The sequence below is a fragment of the Glycine max genome, chromosome 7, assembly GCF_000004515.6.
Source record: "Glycine max cultivar Williams 82 chromosome 7, Glycine_max_v4.0, whole genome shotgun sequence".
NCBI classification, from domain to species: Eukaryota; Viridiplantae; Streptophyta; class Magnoliopsida; order Fabales; family Fabaceae; genus Glycine; species Glycine max.
The window spans coordinates 989499-1006991 of NC_038243.2; the positions used below are offsets into that span (position 1 = coordinate 989499).

A 17493-nucleotide genomic window follows, 5' to 3' on the forward strand; every position below is an offset into this window, starting at 1 on the left:
AGTAACAAGTCCAAGTTTACAAAAGTAAACAGATTATTACATATGTAGAAATAAATTGATTACTTTTGCATATGTGTTTTTTTTATTCACAAATGTTATTTTGTTAGAATGTTAATTTTATTAATAAATGAGATCGAACTTACCACTTTTTCTCTCTTTCCTTCTCCCTTCACTATCTAACTCACCTAATATCTCCTAATTTTGTAAATGTATAACTTACTATTGAACCATGTGTAACTGGATGCAGAAATAATCTTTGTAAATGTAGGCACGGTGGAATTTTGTCATTTACTAGAGGTTAAAAATTAAATGGAATGCCAAATGTTTTTCTTACTCCAGTGAAGAATTTCAGCCGACCAAACTAGTTTTAAATTCCGTATTTCATTCATGATATATAACCATAACCTTAAAGAGAAAATGATAAAACAAAATTTGAGACTATCTCTAAACTTGAATGGATTCAAATTCAGACATCTCTACACTCGATTAGAAAGGTCAAAAAGGCAGAAGAGTATTCTTTTAGTTTTTTACAAAACACTTCTGCATAGATACACACATTCATAATGAAACAAAACCATCTTATTTCTTCTACTTCAAATTGAGTTGTCTACCCTAAGTTACTGATTTCAAGCAATTCAAGGATGATGACTACAAATAAAAGATATTTCTTTTATATGAAACAGTGTTTAAGTGAAATACAATATCACACATCAAACACTTCTGTATTGTATCTTCGATAATATCATAAAACCAAATCCTCCAGTCTTAGAAAGATGGCAAAAACTCCCACAAAGTCAGCGAGGCATACTGTAAAACTCTGCCTGGTATGTGACATATTCAATTTAACTAGCCCTCATAGAAGAATGTGTGGATAAATCTGATTTTTCGGCCAGATAATGCTCAAGCATATCCTCTTCTTCATCATCTGCTATGATTATCATTATATACAAAATAAGTATTTGTTTCAAAGAAACAGCACGTATGTGCATAAAGATGGAAAGAGAGAGGAATACCTTCAAAATCATCTTCATCAAAGTCAATATCTTCCTCATCCTCCACATCAGATTCCTCAGCGACAGCAGCCACACCTTTCTGTGAATTAACAAAAATAGATGGTATAACTTATATGCTCATAAAATTTAAAAGAATTACTGTAAGATGATGCCAGTAGGAATGAAATTTTAAGAAACAGGATCCATTAACCAAGAGTGTTTAATTAAGTTGTGACATGTTTAAAGCAAGATTCATTAATAAGGAACCTTAGGCAATTGTATTCAACAACCAAGATGCATTAACCACTAGAGGCTACTGTGATAGGTTTTTAATGTCTAATTTAGGAGGCACCATTTACCAAGGAATGCTTTTTATATATATTTTTATAGCCTTCTCATACATTACCAATTCCAAGTTGTGATTTCTTTTTAATTTAATTTAATATAAAACAATTTAAGGTTCATCATTTATTTTAGTTGCTGGTACCAAGTTACACATTTGAGTTGTTGAACGTGTGACACAAAAATATTAATTAGGACATCAAAGTTAGGAATAACTATAGTAAGGACAATGTGACACAAATATTAATTAGGACATCAAGGTTAGGAATAACTATAGTAAGGACAATACGGTACCACTCTTCCACTTTCAAACCACTGTCTACCACTGAGCTTCTTTTCCTTAGGAGCTGTGAGCACAGACTCTGGCATTAGCCTGCAACCAGAACAAATTGTTTTGGCATCAAAAGAAAAGTTGCAACAGCAGGCATTTAGAATAGATCGACTAATTATTTACTCTATTATGTCATTTGTTACAATGTTACATTTCAAATTTACAATCTTCCCACCCCTACTCTCTTTTTTCCTGTCTTCCTCCTGCCATACATTATAAATATATTTTTAAATACCCCCACAGATAATCACTTGTCACACATGTAGAAGATTCATATATTTACAGAAAACCTTTGTATCTCAAAATTGTAGATTTGAAGAGATTGAGAAAACTAAAAGGAGCTTACTTGGCTAGTTCCAATGCTAGTTCAGCTTCAAACCTTTCTCTCCATGCCAAAAATGTTTCAACGGTAACTGGTTCCCCGTGGGGTATCACTACCTAAAATGTTGGATAGATAAAATAGTCAGACAGCTTTTTCAACACAATTTTCATAGAAAAATGTAAAAAATCATAAAAAGAATATATTACAGAGGAAATACATCTTCATCTTAAAATGAATCCAGGTAAGAATATATCAGAAGAAAACAAACCACCACTGCTACCTAATATGACTACTAAGAACTAAAGGAATATTCTCCAAAACACATTAACAGACAAGAAGTAATTACATATAAAAATGAATGTATAGTCTATAATTCTATATGCTCATCTACCAGGCACAATCTAATGGAATTACAAAAAGAGGGAAGTCTGATAATAAAAAATTTCCCAAGAAGGAACAATTATTGAACCCAAAATATTATAGAGAATAACTGCTTCAAATGGTTATTTCCCTTCATAGTAAAAAAAAGTATAGTAAGAGGGCGAGCCTCGGCGCAGCGGTAAAGTTGCGCCTTGGTGACCGATTGGTCATGGGTTCAAATCAGGAAACAGTCTCTTTGCATATGCAAGGATAAGACTGCATAAAGTGACCCTCCCCCATGCCTTTGCATAGCGAGGAGCCTTGCACCCCGATACGTTAGTTTAAGTTATTGGGCTTTGAACTTTGATCATATCAGTGCTCTTATTCACTGTGTTTGACTTGACTATTACCCTTCTCTATTTGTCCCAACTTCTACAAGCTGCCTAAGATGTACAAGCACATATTTTCTCCTTTCACACAGATAAACTTTGTTCCTTCCATACACAAACTAAACTTTCTGGTAGAGAAAAATAAAAGCAGTCAGCACTGGCCTTGCAAATAAAGCTGTTTTGAATAAAGCATACCAAATATCTAAGCTAGGGTTACTTTCACTAATCAAAGTATCAAATACAGATGCAGTAAAGGTACAAGTATTATTGAGATGATGTAACATTTAGTATCACTGATCTTGTTAGCATTACTCACTATGAAGTTCAATTACTGGGATAGAGCAATTTATCTAAAGTATAGGATACAATACAGGAAGAGCATACATTAGCTTAAGTAATTAAAAATATAGTTAACATGTAATAACAATAATAATAAATAAATAAATAAATTCAAAACATTTTAGGGACAATATGACTTGCAGTTCAATAGTGTTTCTTATTTTATTTACCAGTGTGGAAGTTCTTTTTTATATTTTTAGTTTATGTTGAAAATGTCTTTAATAGTATTCATTGTATACTGTATATAGCTCTAATCTTGTTCTACACAATTGTACTACAAGTTGTACACAGTCCTTTCTGCTAATAAGTCTCAGAAAGAAGTTGCTATCTTTTTTACAGAATTTTTTTTATTAAAAGGCTAAGAGAAAGAAATTACTACATTTTGAGAATATGGGATTCTCAATGGGGAAAAACGGGAAAATCAAACACAAACACAAAAAAAAAAATGTGGGCCTCACTATTGTCTTACTATATTTTTCAGTAGGTACTTTGTGATCACAAATAACCCTCAATGTCTTTCTCCATTTTTAGCCATCCCGCTTGTATTATGAGTTTAACCAAAATTTCAAAAGAAAAATCATAAAATAGACGTCAGTCTTACATCATCTTTGGCTGCTTCTTCTGCTTCAGTACTCCCAACATCATCTTGAGAAAACCGGTCAGCCAACCACTCTTTAGCTGAGGTAACAAGTGTGTAGATCATAGCCATACCAAGATTTTCAGATGCCTGTGGAACACAAGTTTTGCATCAAAATATCCAATTTCCATAACCTAGCAAGTATCCACAACAAATGTAGAGTTCCATAACCATCACTTGTTGTGCAACATGAAAATGCACACATAACAACAGCAAACATATTAAATTAAGAGTGACTATTTAAATGTCTTTCAATCTGAATGACAACCAGTGCAAGAATAGCACAAAGACTAGATCAGCTCAAACATTAAATAGCAAAACTGCATTGTAAAAGACTACCTCTTGTTGAAGTTTTTCTTTCAAAATCCTTAGATCTTCAGCAGATATTCCTTGCAAACTGTTAAGTATAGATGGAATATAGACACATCATAATGTTAGTGTATGCTAATAAATGAATCAAAAACATATGTAATGTGATGCACTTGACATTAACTGAACAGACAAACAAAAATATTATAAATATTAGACAATTATAATAGCAATACTGACCTTTTCAAATTTAAAAGTGGAGGTTCATCAGGATATGTTTCTGTGTGTGAAAAGATCAAAGCCAGTTGTGCTGCAACAAAAATAGCAATTGCATCATTCATATATGCAGTATATAATGTCCAAAAGTAAAACAATATCTTAGGAAGAAAAACAAGATATTCCAAAATCTAAAGTACATGTTCAGTAAAACTGAACACCAAAATGGAGAAGAAAATAATATATCGAAGAGAAAGAAAAAAGAAACCTGGATTAGTTATTGGCCCATCTTCATCGTCATCCTGTTCAAATGAATAACATTTAGATAAATATAAGGATAGTTTTTGTTAGTTTTTAGCTTAAAACCATTTGACACAAAGTAAAGTTGTCCAATAGATATATAAGTTGTACCCTCATAATTGAGGTAGGCAATGTGGGACTTCCTAACCCCCCCCCCCAAATGCCTACCAGAATAGGCGAGAACCAAGATGTGTTATATAGGTTTTGATACCATATTATATTTCAACTTAAAACCAATTGGCACTAAGTGAAACTGCACCCGAGAATTGATGTGGAACTTCCTAACAGTTTTTGCCAAGTTATTTGGTAGGGAAGACATCTCAGTTCCCTAAGTATAAGGCACCAATCAAAGGAGGAGGAAAAGCAACGGAAATAAACCCAAACAAGCTACTTTTTACCAGAAGAAGACATCGATATTATTCCAAATAATTTCAATGAATGACACTGCATACAACAGGAAAATGTTCATCTCTTCTTCTCAACAACAAAGGAACTTCATTACATAGAAAAAGAAAAGTAAACTATTAATCAAAATATATGGATCGCAATAACATAAACACAAATCGTTCCCATCATAAATAAGCTGCATAATAGCAACCATCATAGTTATCCATGCCAAAGACTTAAAGTATTTTCCACCAGGTATGGCCAGCTATACGGAATATGGATCAAACAATACCACTAGTAAAAAAAACCGACTCTTCGGACTTAAATAAACAAGAAGTTAAAAAAACCAAAAATGCATAACACGAGAAACCAAAGTAAAAGAGTTAGAAATAGAAACATTTACCTGCGCAACAACCTTTATTTGGAAGCACCGATTGGAAGTACTTAGGCCACTTTCACCAGAGTGTATTTCTAGCATGGAATGAATGTCAAACAGAAAATCAAGCCCCCTTTTTTTTTCTCAGTGGAAAAACAAATGACAAGTAAATTGGGATAATAATAATAATAATATAATATATAGATATTTTAAATGGTATTAAAAAAAAAAACCTTTGAACTCATCCATGAGTATAGCTTCTAATGCTTCAATCTCCATATCCTGTTCTTGTTTGTAGTCTGCGTAACACAACATATCATCAAATAAGGCTAATGCTATTGGGAATTTACGCACATAACAGAATGATCAATTTGCAACCAAAAGCATGGAATAAAGTTGAAATAACATGCAATTGCAAACGGAAAAAGTAGAAAGGGGGAAAAAACAGAAAGATTAAGATTAAGGAATTACCCGTCATGGTTGGAAATTGATTCCTATTAAAATGTAGAGAGAGAAAGAGGGAGGATGGGATTAGCAAGGCGGTGTCAGGGCAACAGTGGGAAGGGAAGACCTAACCACTGAAACACTACGTTTTGACAAGTAAGCCGTAATTTCGATTCATTCCAACATGAATGTGATTCAAACTCTTTTTTTTTTCTTTTCTTTATTTCGGTCTCTCCAATAATCTTTATCTTGATTGTTAGTATATATTTTTAATTTGAAAGGTAAAATAAATAGATGATTTATTATGATTAATATCAAGCTAAAATCCAATTTTAGTTTATATATTATGTATCAACTTTAATTTCTAAAATAAAAATTGCCAATTTTGGACCTTGATATTTTTTATGGAAAAAAATTGATTTGGGGGTGGACACAGATCTATATTGATATTTCTTTGATTTTTTATTTTAAAGTGGAGGGGGCTTGATATTTCTTTGATAGTTTGATTTGATAATTTTGAGGGGGTGTTTGTTTCATGATGGATTCTAAAAAATATGAAGATGAGAATATATATATATATATATATATATATATATATATATATATATATATATATATATATATATATATATTCTCATGTTATAAGTTTTTTAAAAAAATTCTTAAGTATTATTAATTTCTAGAAATGTTTTCTTGCATCTATATTCTAATAAGGAATGGGTGGGAAATTCCCATGGAAATAAGTGAAAATATAGTAAGAGAATTTGTAAGTACTTTATTGAAAATGATCGATGATGGGAAATTAGAAGAGATAAATATATCATAAAAAGGGAGAAAAATATATGGTTGTGATCATTATTACTACACATATTAAAGAGTTCGAATTACTATTTTCAGTTGAGAATGGGTATATAAATGTACGCAGCATGAAATGAGAAGCACAATAAATCAAACGAATTATAAAAAATAGTGTTAAATTTTATTTTATAGTATTTTATAAGAAATAAAACTAAACCAATACTATCCACCAAAAAGGAAAATTTTTATACTAAATTTTTAATTTTTAAAGAAGAAATAATAATAATAATAAATACATGTATGCTGACAACACAGGTGAAACCTGACAAAGGGTGTACTAAATTCAACCGTATACACTTTTTATTTATTTATTAAAAAAAAGAAATATAATACTTAGAATTATTATAAACAGCACGATCATACTGTATTGTATTCGATTCTTAAAGATAAAAATAAAAACATAAAAAACGAACACATCCCTTCACTGCCTCCCTCCTTGCTTCTCTAATGGGCCATCGCCTAAAGATACCAAATGTCACGTTTTGATCCAAACACCAACCCAACCTTCTTTCTCTCTCTCTCAGTGCAGAAAACCGCTTTGCTTCATCTCACTCTTTCTCTTTCTTCCCTCACTCACTACTCACTCTCTCTGGTGTGTTGCCACGGATGACCACCACCATGAAATGGCAAAAACCCTTCTCACAAAACCCACTTTCCTATTAGATCCCTCCTTTCTCCTTTCCCTCTCTTAGATCTTCCCCTGCATGCACCCATTACAATTCCCAATGGGGTTTTAGCCTCTTCGCCTTCTTCTGGGGTTCACCTGTTTTGCGCAAAAGTGAAACCTTTGAACCCTTTCCCAACTGGGTACCTCCGCAGGGGCGTGTTTGGATTGATTTCTTTCAAGGGCTTAAGAAAAGAGCTTCTTTTTATTATTTTTATTTGGAGAAATGGGTAGCTCCGGGGAGTCGAACCTGAACGTAATCGATGCGTCGGTGGGTGGGTTGGTTTGGGTCCGACGGAGAAACGGGTCGTGGTGGCCGGGTCGGATAATGGGTCTTCACGAATTATCGGAGAGTTGCTTGGTTTCTCCGAGATCGGGTACTCCCGTCAAGCTCTTAGGTCGTGAAGATGCAAGCGTGTCAGTTCCTTCTTCTTCTTTTCTGTCTCAACTTTTTTTGTTGTTGCAATTTCTGTTTCTATGTTTTTGCTCATATTCCTGTCTGAACTTGTTTTTTTCATCTTTAACTGGATGGTGTTGTGGTTGTGACTATATGCTATCAATCATGTGATACTAGCTTGATCATTGGATTTTTATTTTTTATGTTTCTGGTTTATGTCATTAGAGTATTATTTATAGGGTGGAATTGTTTTCTCAGCTTCTTAATTATGTTCCCCACATCTTGGGATGCTTTTTCCTTTTTTTCTTCCTGAGTTGTTGGGGAATCTTGCAGCCGCCATTGAGCAATGGAGCGTTTTAAACCTTTAAAATAGATATGATTGCTTTCTCTAGTTAAATGTGTCTGTTACTGCTTCCTGTTTAGTGAAGCTTAGGACTGAGTAGAACTAATTTATGTTTCTCATAAACTTATGATTGGAACTGTTTTGCTTTTACCAATTCGTTGATTTGTGTTTCCAGAATGAGAAATTGAACCATATAGTCTTGTCATTCTTTTGGAGAAACATTATGATTTATGATGCCTACTCCCTCGTCCCTAATCTATATGCCCAAGATAAGCTACAAACAGATTTTCAGAAGAACCAGATATAGTTTTAGAACTTGGCTGTGGCTTTCCCTTTTCAGCCGAAATTTAAGCTGTTTGTTATTAGGAAACTTACCCATTTTCCACTGTAACTTCCTGAATTCGATTCATTATCATATAAAAAATTAATGTCTAGCTTGTGTACTACAGTTGTCTTTCTTGAATTTGTTTAAAGGTTTATTGAAATTTGCATAAGATTTGATTTTGAAAAAAACTTCTGTGATACAGGGATTGGTATAATCTTGAAAAATCAAAGCGGGTAAAAGCTTTTCGCTGTGGAGAGTATGATGAATGCATTGAGAAGGCGAAGGCATCTGCTGCTAATTCAAGCAAGAAGGCAGTGAAGTATGCTCGCAGGGAAGATGCTATTCTTCATGCTCTTGAGCTAGAGAGTGCTCACCTGGACAAGGAATCATTAAGCTTATGCTCCAGATTAGATAAACCTGGTAGTGAACATGGAGGATCAGCTGGCGAATTACCACTCATGTCTAATTCTGGTGAAGACAATGAAGATGTGGTGGATGATCTGAGTGACTCTGATGACAATTCTAATGCAGCTCCAGAATTGTCACAATCTGGTATATCTTTTGAAGAGCCTAATCACTATGGTACTTTAAAGATGCAATCTGTGCAAGGAAGGAGGAGAAGAACACCTAATGATTCAGAAGATGATGGATTTGAAGGAGTCAAGCGAATGAGAGGACTTGAGGACCTAGGCATTGGTGTAGTGTCAAAGAGACAGGTCCAAGGTACAAGTGCAACTGAGATAGTTCATCACATTAGTGCTTCACTCAACAATTCAACTGCAGGGAACTGTCTGGCAAATGGAACTTCTGTAAATGGTGGTAAAGGTTATTCTTCAACACTGAAAAGGAAGAGATCACAAGTGGCAAATGCTCATGAATTATTGAAAAGGAAAAATCGACGCCGGCCCTTGACTAAGGTTTTGGAGAGTACAGCCATGGTGTCAGTTCCTGTCATTTGTAATCAGCTTCCCAGTTCAAGCAGTTCTCCACTGTGTGGGGTAACTGATGGAAGGATTTCAGGATTAGATTCTAATGGTTCAAAGAAAACTTTTCCAACTACAACACATAATTCAGATAGTACTGAGGCTGCTTGTGAGAATGGGACTTCATTAATTGTTCATGACCATGGTAGTGATGATGCTTCCCAAATCAATCACGAGGTCAAGGAGAATGAAACTTTTGGCATACCGGGGCTAGTTGGCAAAGATTCTCCTGATGAACTATTTGATGTGCCATTTGTTGGGGTTCTAGGGGAGGAGAAACACACTACGGGTATGCCACAGTATCTGAATTTCCATAGTTATCAGAATGCATTGCAGTTTCAATGTCCTCCTCCCCCGCCACCCCCCGCGCTTGCTGATATTATTTTTCTTTTTTCTTTCCCTTTTCATCCATATTTAAATTTTCCTTTTGGTTTCGTGACAGATTTAGGTCTTTAGAAGGGTATGTTGCATAAGTTAAATAGTTTATGTAGCCCTGCTCAGATCATGAAGCTCAGGAAAAAAAGAGGGAAAATGAATGTGGATTCTGGAAGAGACACAGTGATCATAGATTATGATTAATAACAGTTGAATAAGCTAGGTTAGGTTGAAGCATGGTTATATGGTTGGCTTCTTTGGAAGTAAACTATTGAGATTCATTGACCTTCAATTTTGCACCTGAGCTAGTGGCACTCATGTTGCCTATGTTGCAGAAACAGTTTTATCTGAAGTGTATAACTTGTGCTCTTTCTCCATTGAGATTGTCACCTGCTTTTGTCTGTTTTCTCATGGTTATTGCTCATGTCCCAATAGTATGTGTACAAATGGATTGTTTAAAGTTGCATCATTGAGCTGTAGAATAATTATCCATAACTACATATATTAATTTTATGTGGCTGTGTTCTTTTCCTGAGGTTTGCAATCAATGCTACTGCTTCCCTATTTCCATCTGTTTATCTTTAATCAATAAAACCCTTTTTTTACCTATTGAAAGCTGTAGAATATAGTTAAGTTATACTACAACTTTGCTTTTCTTTATGTTGTGGTTTGAAAAGATGTGGGCTGGATAATTAACATGCACTGATGTTAATTTCTTTTTCCAGATTTCTCACCCATACAGGTTTCTTGTTCATCTGGCAAGCCTCAAGTTAGTGCATTGGGAGAACAGTCTTGTAATGCTAGTCAATGTGAAGCTGTGTCCTTGAGAAATGAGAGCAAGAATGAACCTGGTTGTACCAGTTCAGCTGCTGGTCACATTATTGTTGGCCATAGAGCAGACAAAGGTAGTTCAAAGTGGCAGTCAAAAGGAAAGAGGAATTCAAGACATACGAGTAAAAATATAAAACATGCCTCAAGAAAATATGTGGACACAGACCCCCAATCCAGTGCTTATTTGTCAGGAATAGGGATCTCGGATGGAATCTATCAGGGTGCTTGTCAGAAAGTTGATTGGAATGGCATGGGTGCACCGAATACTTCATACAAATGTACTTCTCAAGTTAAGTGCAAACCTGTTGCTGTGGGCCAACTGGAAGGATTCCGGGACTTGAACAAGCATATCAAGGGGACAACAACAGAGGCAAAGCTATTGCCTGATGGATCTCTCACACCTCAGAGATTGCTTCCTTATCGCCATTCACGCTTCACTGTTAACTCCAGATATCAAACGGCAGATTTCCCTGGAAGAAATTATTATTCTGATGCTTCATTATATGACGTTAAGCTAGAAGTTAAATCCAGCTACCGGCCACAACACGTCCCTTTGGTTTCTCTTGTGAGTAAACTGAATGGCAAAGCCTTTATTGGACACCCTTTGGCGGTTGAGGTCTTGGTTGAAGGTCATTGTGATAAAATGTTGAGTGACATTGGATGTGACTTGGAAGTTGGTGATGTCTATTGTGCAGCCAAGCCAAACTCGGTGACCAGAAGAATACATTCCAAGAATTTAACGCGATTTTCGCCTAGTAAATCCTCCAAGATGAAGAAAACTGGGCTCTTGAATAAAAAGATTCGGAAATTGTCATCATTGACAGGTCACAAGCAGTTAGAAGAGGAAAGAAAACCAGTGGTAGATAAGCTCAAGGGTCCTGTTATAGCTTGTATTCCCCTCAAAGTAGTATTCAGTAGGATAAATGAAGCAGTGAGTGGTCAGGCACGGTCCACATACCGTGCATTACCAACATCATCCAACCCTTGACTTGTGAGGAGTTAAATGAATGGATGGTGGTGTGGATAATTGCTTCTTTGGTAATGTAAGAGATTTTGGTTTAGTTCTGCAGACCATAATATTATCTCTACTTTTTTTTAACTACATGCACAGTTTGCAGCCCCCACATATTCTGCCATGAAGGTCGAATCTTCTGTACAATTTCAAGACATTTTCATGTAGAACTTAGTAGGAGTTAAATCATCTGAGGCTTCTCTTGGCTCTGTAAATAATGTAACATTGGATGAGATGTAAAGAGGGATGGTCTAGTATTAGATGTTTGACCTGATATTAGGTTCTTAAAAAGTAATGAATTAGGATGTTACGGAGGTTCAATAACTACATTGTATACTCATGTTGGATTTGGACTCGATTGTTTATGTCGAAGTCACCTCTATGAATCCTACAAGCCTAAAACAAAGAAAAATGCAATTATGAGAACATTTGGATCAATCCCCATTTCAATTCGTTGTGTTTGTATGGGAACTTGTTTGCCATCATTACATATGACGGTTGCTCATATTGTTAGTATTTTTCTTTGTTGTGAATGCTTATTCTATATTCTATAATGTGGATGTTATTTCATTAGCTTTATGGATGTGATTATCTTTAACAAACATGCAAAAGAAAAAGAGAATAGTTATTCTATTAATTATATTCATTTCTTTCTAAATGTACATTTTTAAATAGAATTTTATGTAAATATTTACATCATAGTTTTATTTTTTTCTATCGGTTCGAATATACAGTTTCATAGGTTATGTTGCATCTTATGTCCCAGTAAAGCGATACTGAGATTGTAAGGCTGTGCAATTTGGACTTGTAATATGATATATGTAATAATTTGGTAGTTTCTTATTCATTGAATGACAAATCATATGTAGGGCATGAAGATGCAAATTAAAATGGGAAAAAAATTTCTTACGGCAATGACAAACTATTCAAAGTATATATTGGAACCTGGAGATTAATTAAAGTGAGATTGTTGACCTGATATTAGGTTCTCGTGTTCAATATTTTAGAAATTTAGCTGTATTAAAAATTTGCAAGAGTTTTACTATACATAATAAGCGATTGAGTTCCACTTAAATTAGATATTTTATATGATGCTGTTAGTTCTATAACGGTTTATTTATACTTTTAATCTTGATACTTAAACTTAACGATTATTCTGTAAAAAAAAAACTTATAAGCGAATTTGCTCTTTTCTAATTTTAATTGTTTGTATTTATTTTTCATTCTTTTTCAATTATTCAATTAAATATCTCACTCCAAAGTTTCATAAAAAAAATATGTATACAACAAAGATATGATATATTATTAATTTGTATTGATTTGCAAAGGATAAAAATAAATAAAATAATAAAATGAAAATAAAAACAATAAATTACTTGTTTTTTTTATAACTGTTATTGAAATGTTTTATATGCTAAGTACATACATCAATAGTACGAAATGCTTTATTGAATGAAATCTTGCTGTGAAAGACTTAAATTTGAACGATTAAAAATTTGTACCAAGTAAATACAAGCAATTAAAACTAGGATGATGAAATAGACATGACATTAAATATAAATACTAAAATTACAATTAAGCTAAAAGGAAAAGAGTATTTATAGTTGATGATAACAACACTAAAATATAGAGCAATTATGACAAATGGAAAAATATGAACAAAGTAATTCTTGTGAGTATCACATGATTGTCATTCCTCTCTCTTGAGTCTCTTCTCCTTCACTTCAATTGTTTTTTTTTTTTACGTGTTTAGTTGTTTATTTTAAGAGAAATATTTTAAAAAGGAAAAAGGAAACCATGTTTAACCCAAAAGGATTTCTCTTTTTTATCTAAATTCTAATTTTTAAATAGAAAATATAATTAACCTGGCAGTTATTTGAAGTTTCAACCCATAATTTTAATTTTTTTTTCGTATAAACATTTCTTTGGCATATATATTAGCACATGTTTGCATTTGCTTAAAATTCAAGAAATTTTTATTTTATATTTTTTTAATTGGTTTTTAAACATGGTGTTATTCACTGTAAGTTTATTAATTTATATTTTCGTATAAACATTTCTTTATTTTAATTAATTTTTAAAAAATTGGAATGGGCTATGTGATCCTAAGTAATAAGATCCAAATCCAACCCACATTACACGGATCTTTACGGGTCGAAGTTCCCGAACCCGGTTTATTCAATTTGATAAATTAGGGTTTTTTCACTATCCTATATATAAGCCTAACGCAAAACCCTAGTTTTGTCTTGCAGGCGAAAGAGAAGATGGCCACCGTTCCAGGGCAGCTCGTGTGGGAGATCGTGAAGAAAAACAACTCCTTTTTGGTCAAGCAGTTCGGAAGGGGGACCCAGAGCGTCGAATTCAGCAGAGAGAGCAACAATCTCTACAACCTCAATTCGTTCAAGTACTCTGGTATGCCATCACTTCATTTTTTTTTTAGCTAAAAAATTGGATTTTGTTTTAGTTATTGAAAATGAGTTCTTGAAAAACTATTCCTTGTGATGATATTGAGTGAGAATATCTGGGGTTGAATCATTGGGGTAGAGCTTGTGCTTATATTGAAATGCTTAGATTTTGACGATGGCGTGTTTATCTAATGATCTCAGAGTTGGCTTAATTTGAGAGACGTTTTATGGATTGGATCAATGTGTTTTGATAGTTTTTGTCTGAATGTCCTGTTTCATTGTTATGGTAGGTTTGGCAAACAAGAAAACTGTTACGGTACAGCCTGAGGGTAAAGATCAGGCTGTGTTGTTGGCTACAACAAAGACAAAGAAGCAAAACAAGCCTGCTGCATTGCTTCACAAATCTGTGATGAAGAAGGAGTTCAGGAGGATGGCAAAGGCTGTTGAAAATCAGGTAATTTTAAAATAACTTTCTTCCTTAGGTTAGATTTTTTATGCGTAATGGAGTATGATATTCTTTTTCTAATTCTGAGAGGTAGAATCTATTGCTATTTCAAATATATGTTTTGTTTTGTTTTTTCTTCTTTGATGACCACTAATCTAGTTTGGTTCTTGTTTGGTGTTAGAGTGTTAGTTGTTTTAGCTAAGAGTCAAATTGAACTTGTCCTTATTATCCTGCAAAGTGATATTGCTAGTAGGCCTATGACTTGCGTTTGATGCTTACTCTATTATGTCAGTGACTGAACTGTCCCCCAGGTGGCAATTTTGGTGTCATTTTCATAAATGAAAAGAAATTATGTGTTATTATTGTTCTTTGATCTGTTGAAGTTACATTGCCTACTTGTTTTGATTTTGTGATTGTTGTGTGTCTTTGTTGGGGGACATTGTGCTTAAAAAACAACCTTTTTGGGCTTTTGACAGTAAGACTCAGCTGCAGTGATGAGCCTCTAACATATAAGAAGAATCCTTTTCGTTTGAGTTTCTTCAATGAAATATACATGTCACGCTTGGCTTCTGAGCTTCTATCATTCAGAAATTTATTCATGAATTTGTTCTACTGATTCCTTCCTGATGCTGTTAATATAGGAAAGTTTATGTTCCTTTCTTATGCTGGTTAATCATTGTCTGATATCAGCATCCAAATTTTCATGTTAGTATTATGTTTTGGTCTGAATTTTCCCAAGTATTCTGCTTGAACCCATGAATTCCCTCGAGTAAAAGCTTACTTGAGTTTTGCATGGACAGTACATGGTTCTTTAGTTTTGATCTGTAATAGTTTTCTTCGTATTTTCCAATTGCCCAAAATTCCCTCTTAATGCCTGTTTATTTATTTGGAATTGTTGCTTCTAAAAATTGTGATGCTGTTACCCCATTATACCCAAAATTTATAACTTTTAACTGATTTCCTTTTCCTAATGATGCACTGTGCTTCAGGTGGCAGAAAATTACTACAGGCCCGATCTCAAGAAGGCCGCCCTTGCAAGGTTGAGTGCTGTTCACAGAAGCCTCAAAGTTGCCAAGTCTGGTGTCAAGAAGAGGAATAGACAGGCCGTGAAGGTCGCCAGTAGGAAGTGAAAGGGAATCGAGAAGAGTTAGATTGCATTCAACCCTCGTTTTTTGCCCCCTTTTTGTGTTTTTAGAACTCCAATCTAGATTTCTCGAGTTTGTTTTGCAATGCAATTATTTATTAACTATTCAATATGAAACTTGAACTACCATGTTATAGATTTCACCTTCATTGATTTGTGTCTTGGTATAATCGCCTTATGCATGTTGCTTTAAAGTCGTTCCGACAAAATAGGTAGCTATTATTGCGTCAAAGGAGGGGGATGCTTGGTGTCTTTAGCATTAAAACCCTTGATTGAAAAGATTTTTATTTGTTTTTCTTTTATCTTAGCATATAATGAACGCAGTTGTGTAGAACTTGTGAATGTTGAAACCAGAGTTGGTGCGAGTGCGAGGATTGATTGGTTGGGGGGTTGAAACATGGTAAAGCACAGTTGCGTAGATGTTCGTAATAATTCGGTGAAAACTTAAACTTGTTTAGATTATTCGCCATGAAATATGCTGGGTTTGATTTAGTAATTGGCACCTCAATTAACTAAACAAAGTAGCTCATGCAATAAGATTTTTGCCATTTTGGTATAGCGAAAATATTTTTGCAATACCAGAGAAAAATGAAGTTGCAGAGCATCTCTTAAGGTTTGATAAAATAAATTGCATACCTCTTACATAAAATAGATTAACTGTAGAAAGATGAAAAAAAATCAGTTGATGAGCTATGGTCGTTGACGACATTATTTGTACGTAAAATGCGACATTGTTACGTAGGTTGTATCATAAACTTGAGAGGGGTTAATCGTAGGCTGGTTTTTGGCTGTTGGTTGACAAAAAAAATTGGTGTATGAAAAGAAAGGTTAGAAGTAGCATGTCAGAAGTAAATATGTGGTTTAAACAACTTTCAGAAGTAAATCAGATGCAATGAGTCCTAACTCTAGTAGCTACCTAATATTCAGCCATTCAGAAGTTTCGGTCGGACCTTGGTTCCAAGGGTGGGGGTAGTACATGTAAATGTAAAGAGGATTTGCCTGCTACAAGTTGTCACATAATACTTAGGTAAATGCAGAGGGTTTTTAGTATATAACGACGGCACCTAGAAGCTTGAATATTACCTTAGTTACATTTTGTGTGACTAATGTTCATGTTATAAGGTGATGTGTTGCTATTCGTAACATTTGGTCCTGTTATGATTAGGCCTGATGGTTGACTGGCTTGTCCATTCGTGACCATCACGATAGTCTTAAACCGTTTGAGGCTTAATGTTAATTAAAAAAAAATATTACAAATTAATTATGTTTATTTTGAATCTCTTTTCTCCTTTTCAACACAAGTTTGGTTTATACCAAAAATTTTTTGTTTTGAATCAAGAGGCCTCTCAAATTCAACCACGGAAGAATTTGATACGCTTTAGCTTCTCGTTACAAATTTGTAAATAATCAAACTATCTGTTATTCTTCATAGTTAAGTTAACGCGGTCTCTACTATTAGTACAGAAAATTTCCTCATTAATATGGTCATTTGTGGTCTCGTATAGAAAGGAATATATCAAATTTTGAAGTGTAAACACTATTCTATTCCTATGGTACCAACCTTAGTTCCATATATTATAATTCAATACCACTACGTTCGTCCTAATACAAAATAACACATTGTTTTTGTTTAATAATCAAATAATTACTTCTCTCAGTCAACAGGAAAATGAAAGGAAGAACAAAATTAGAAAAAATACAATTTGAATGTGTTGACAAAGTTTAAAGTCAATGAAAGTATATTATTACACGAATTGGAGTACCATGTTACTTGTCTTAGTGTAATTCGTTGGCCTTATAAAAGAGTTACATACAATACAGAGTTTCATAATTCGTTGGGTACTTACTGTACCACATTTTCTTTCACAAACTATTCTGGCTGCTGATCACACAGCAGCCATGTCTGTAAAGAAATCTGTGTCTCTCAATGGTGGCAATTCGGTTGCCAAGCTTAAAGGCCAGAAACC

At 34.0% G+C, this 17493-nt stretch overlaps 3 protein-coding genes and 1 non-coding gene across 5 annotated transcripts; 3 read left to right on the forward strand and 1 right to left on the reverse strand.

Moving 5' to 3' along the window:
- Nucleotides 1-487: 487 nt before the first annotated feature.
- On the reverse strand, nucleotides 488-5957 carry LOC100813322 (RWD domain-containing protein). 2 transcript variants are annotated; one of them, NM_001254993.3, is made up of 11 exons: nucleotides 5772-5934; nucleotides 5534-5599; nucleotides 5328-5395; nucleotides 4506-4539; nucleotides 4262-4331; nucleotides 4052-4109; nucleotides 3677-3802; nucleotides 2012-2103; nucleotides 1629-1707; nucleotides 1014-1092; nucleotides 488-925 (listed from the first exon to the last, which is right to left on the reverse strand). In NM_001254993.3, exons 1-11 carry the CDS (start codon nucleotides 5776-5778, stop codon nucleotides 843-845), a joined length of 762 nt encoding a protein of 253 aa, NP_001241922.2. In that variant the 5' UTR covers nucleotides 5779-5934; the 3' UTR covers nucleotides 488-842. The 2 variants fall into 2 exon arrangements, with proteins under 2 accessions (NP_001241922.2, XP_006582944.1); XM_006582881.4 differs by having other exon boundaries at nucleotides 646-928; nucleotides 5772-5957.
- Nucleotides 5958-7000: 1043 nt separating this feature from the next.
- Nucleotides 7001-11970, forward strand: LOC100791879 (uncharacterized protein At1g51745). The gene is made up of 3 exons (XM_003529691.4): nucleotides 7001-7683; nucleotides 8534-9603; nucleotides 10415-11970. Exons 1-3 carry the CDS (start codon nucleotides 7493-7495, stop codon nucleotides 11506-11508), a joined length of 2355 nt encoding a protein of 784 aa, XP_003529739.1. The 5' UTR covers nucleotides 7001-7492; the 3' UTR covers nucleotides 11509-11970.
- A 1810-nt stretch (nucleotides 11971-13780) lies between these two features.
- LOC100499921 (uncharacterized) lies at nucleotides 13781-15673 on the forward strand. Its single transcript, NM_001251082.2, has 3 exons — nucleotides 13781-13944; nucleotides 14228-14391; nucleotides 15372-15673. Exons 1-3 carry the CDS (start codon nucleotides 13797-13799, stop codon nucleotides 15510-15512), a joined length of 453 nt encoding a protein of 150 aa, NP_001238011.1. The 5' UTR covers nucleotides 13781-13796; the 3' UTR covers nucleotides 15513-15673.
- LOC113002265 (small nucleolar RNA R24) lies at nucleotides 14868-14960 on the forward strand. Its single transcript, XR_003267808.1, has one exon. It is a non-coding gene; the product is annotated as a small nucleolar RNA R24 (small nucleolar RNA).
- Nucleotides 15674-17493: the final 1820 nt, after the last annotated feature.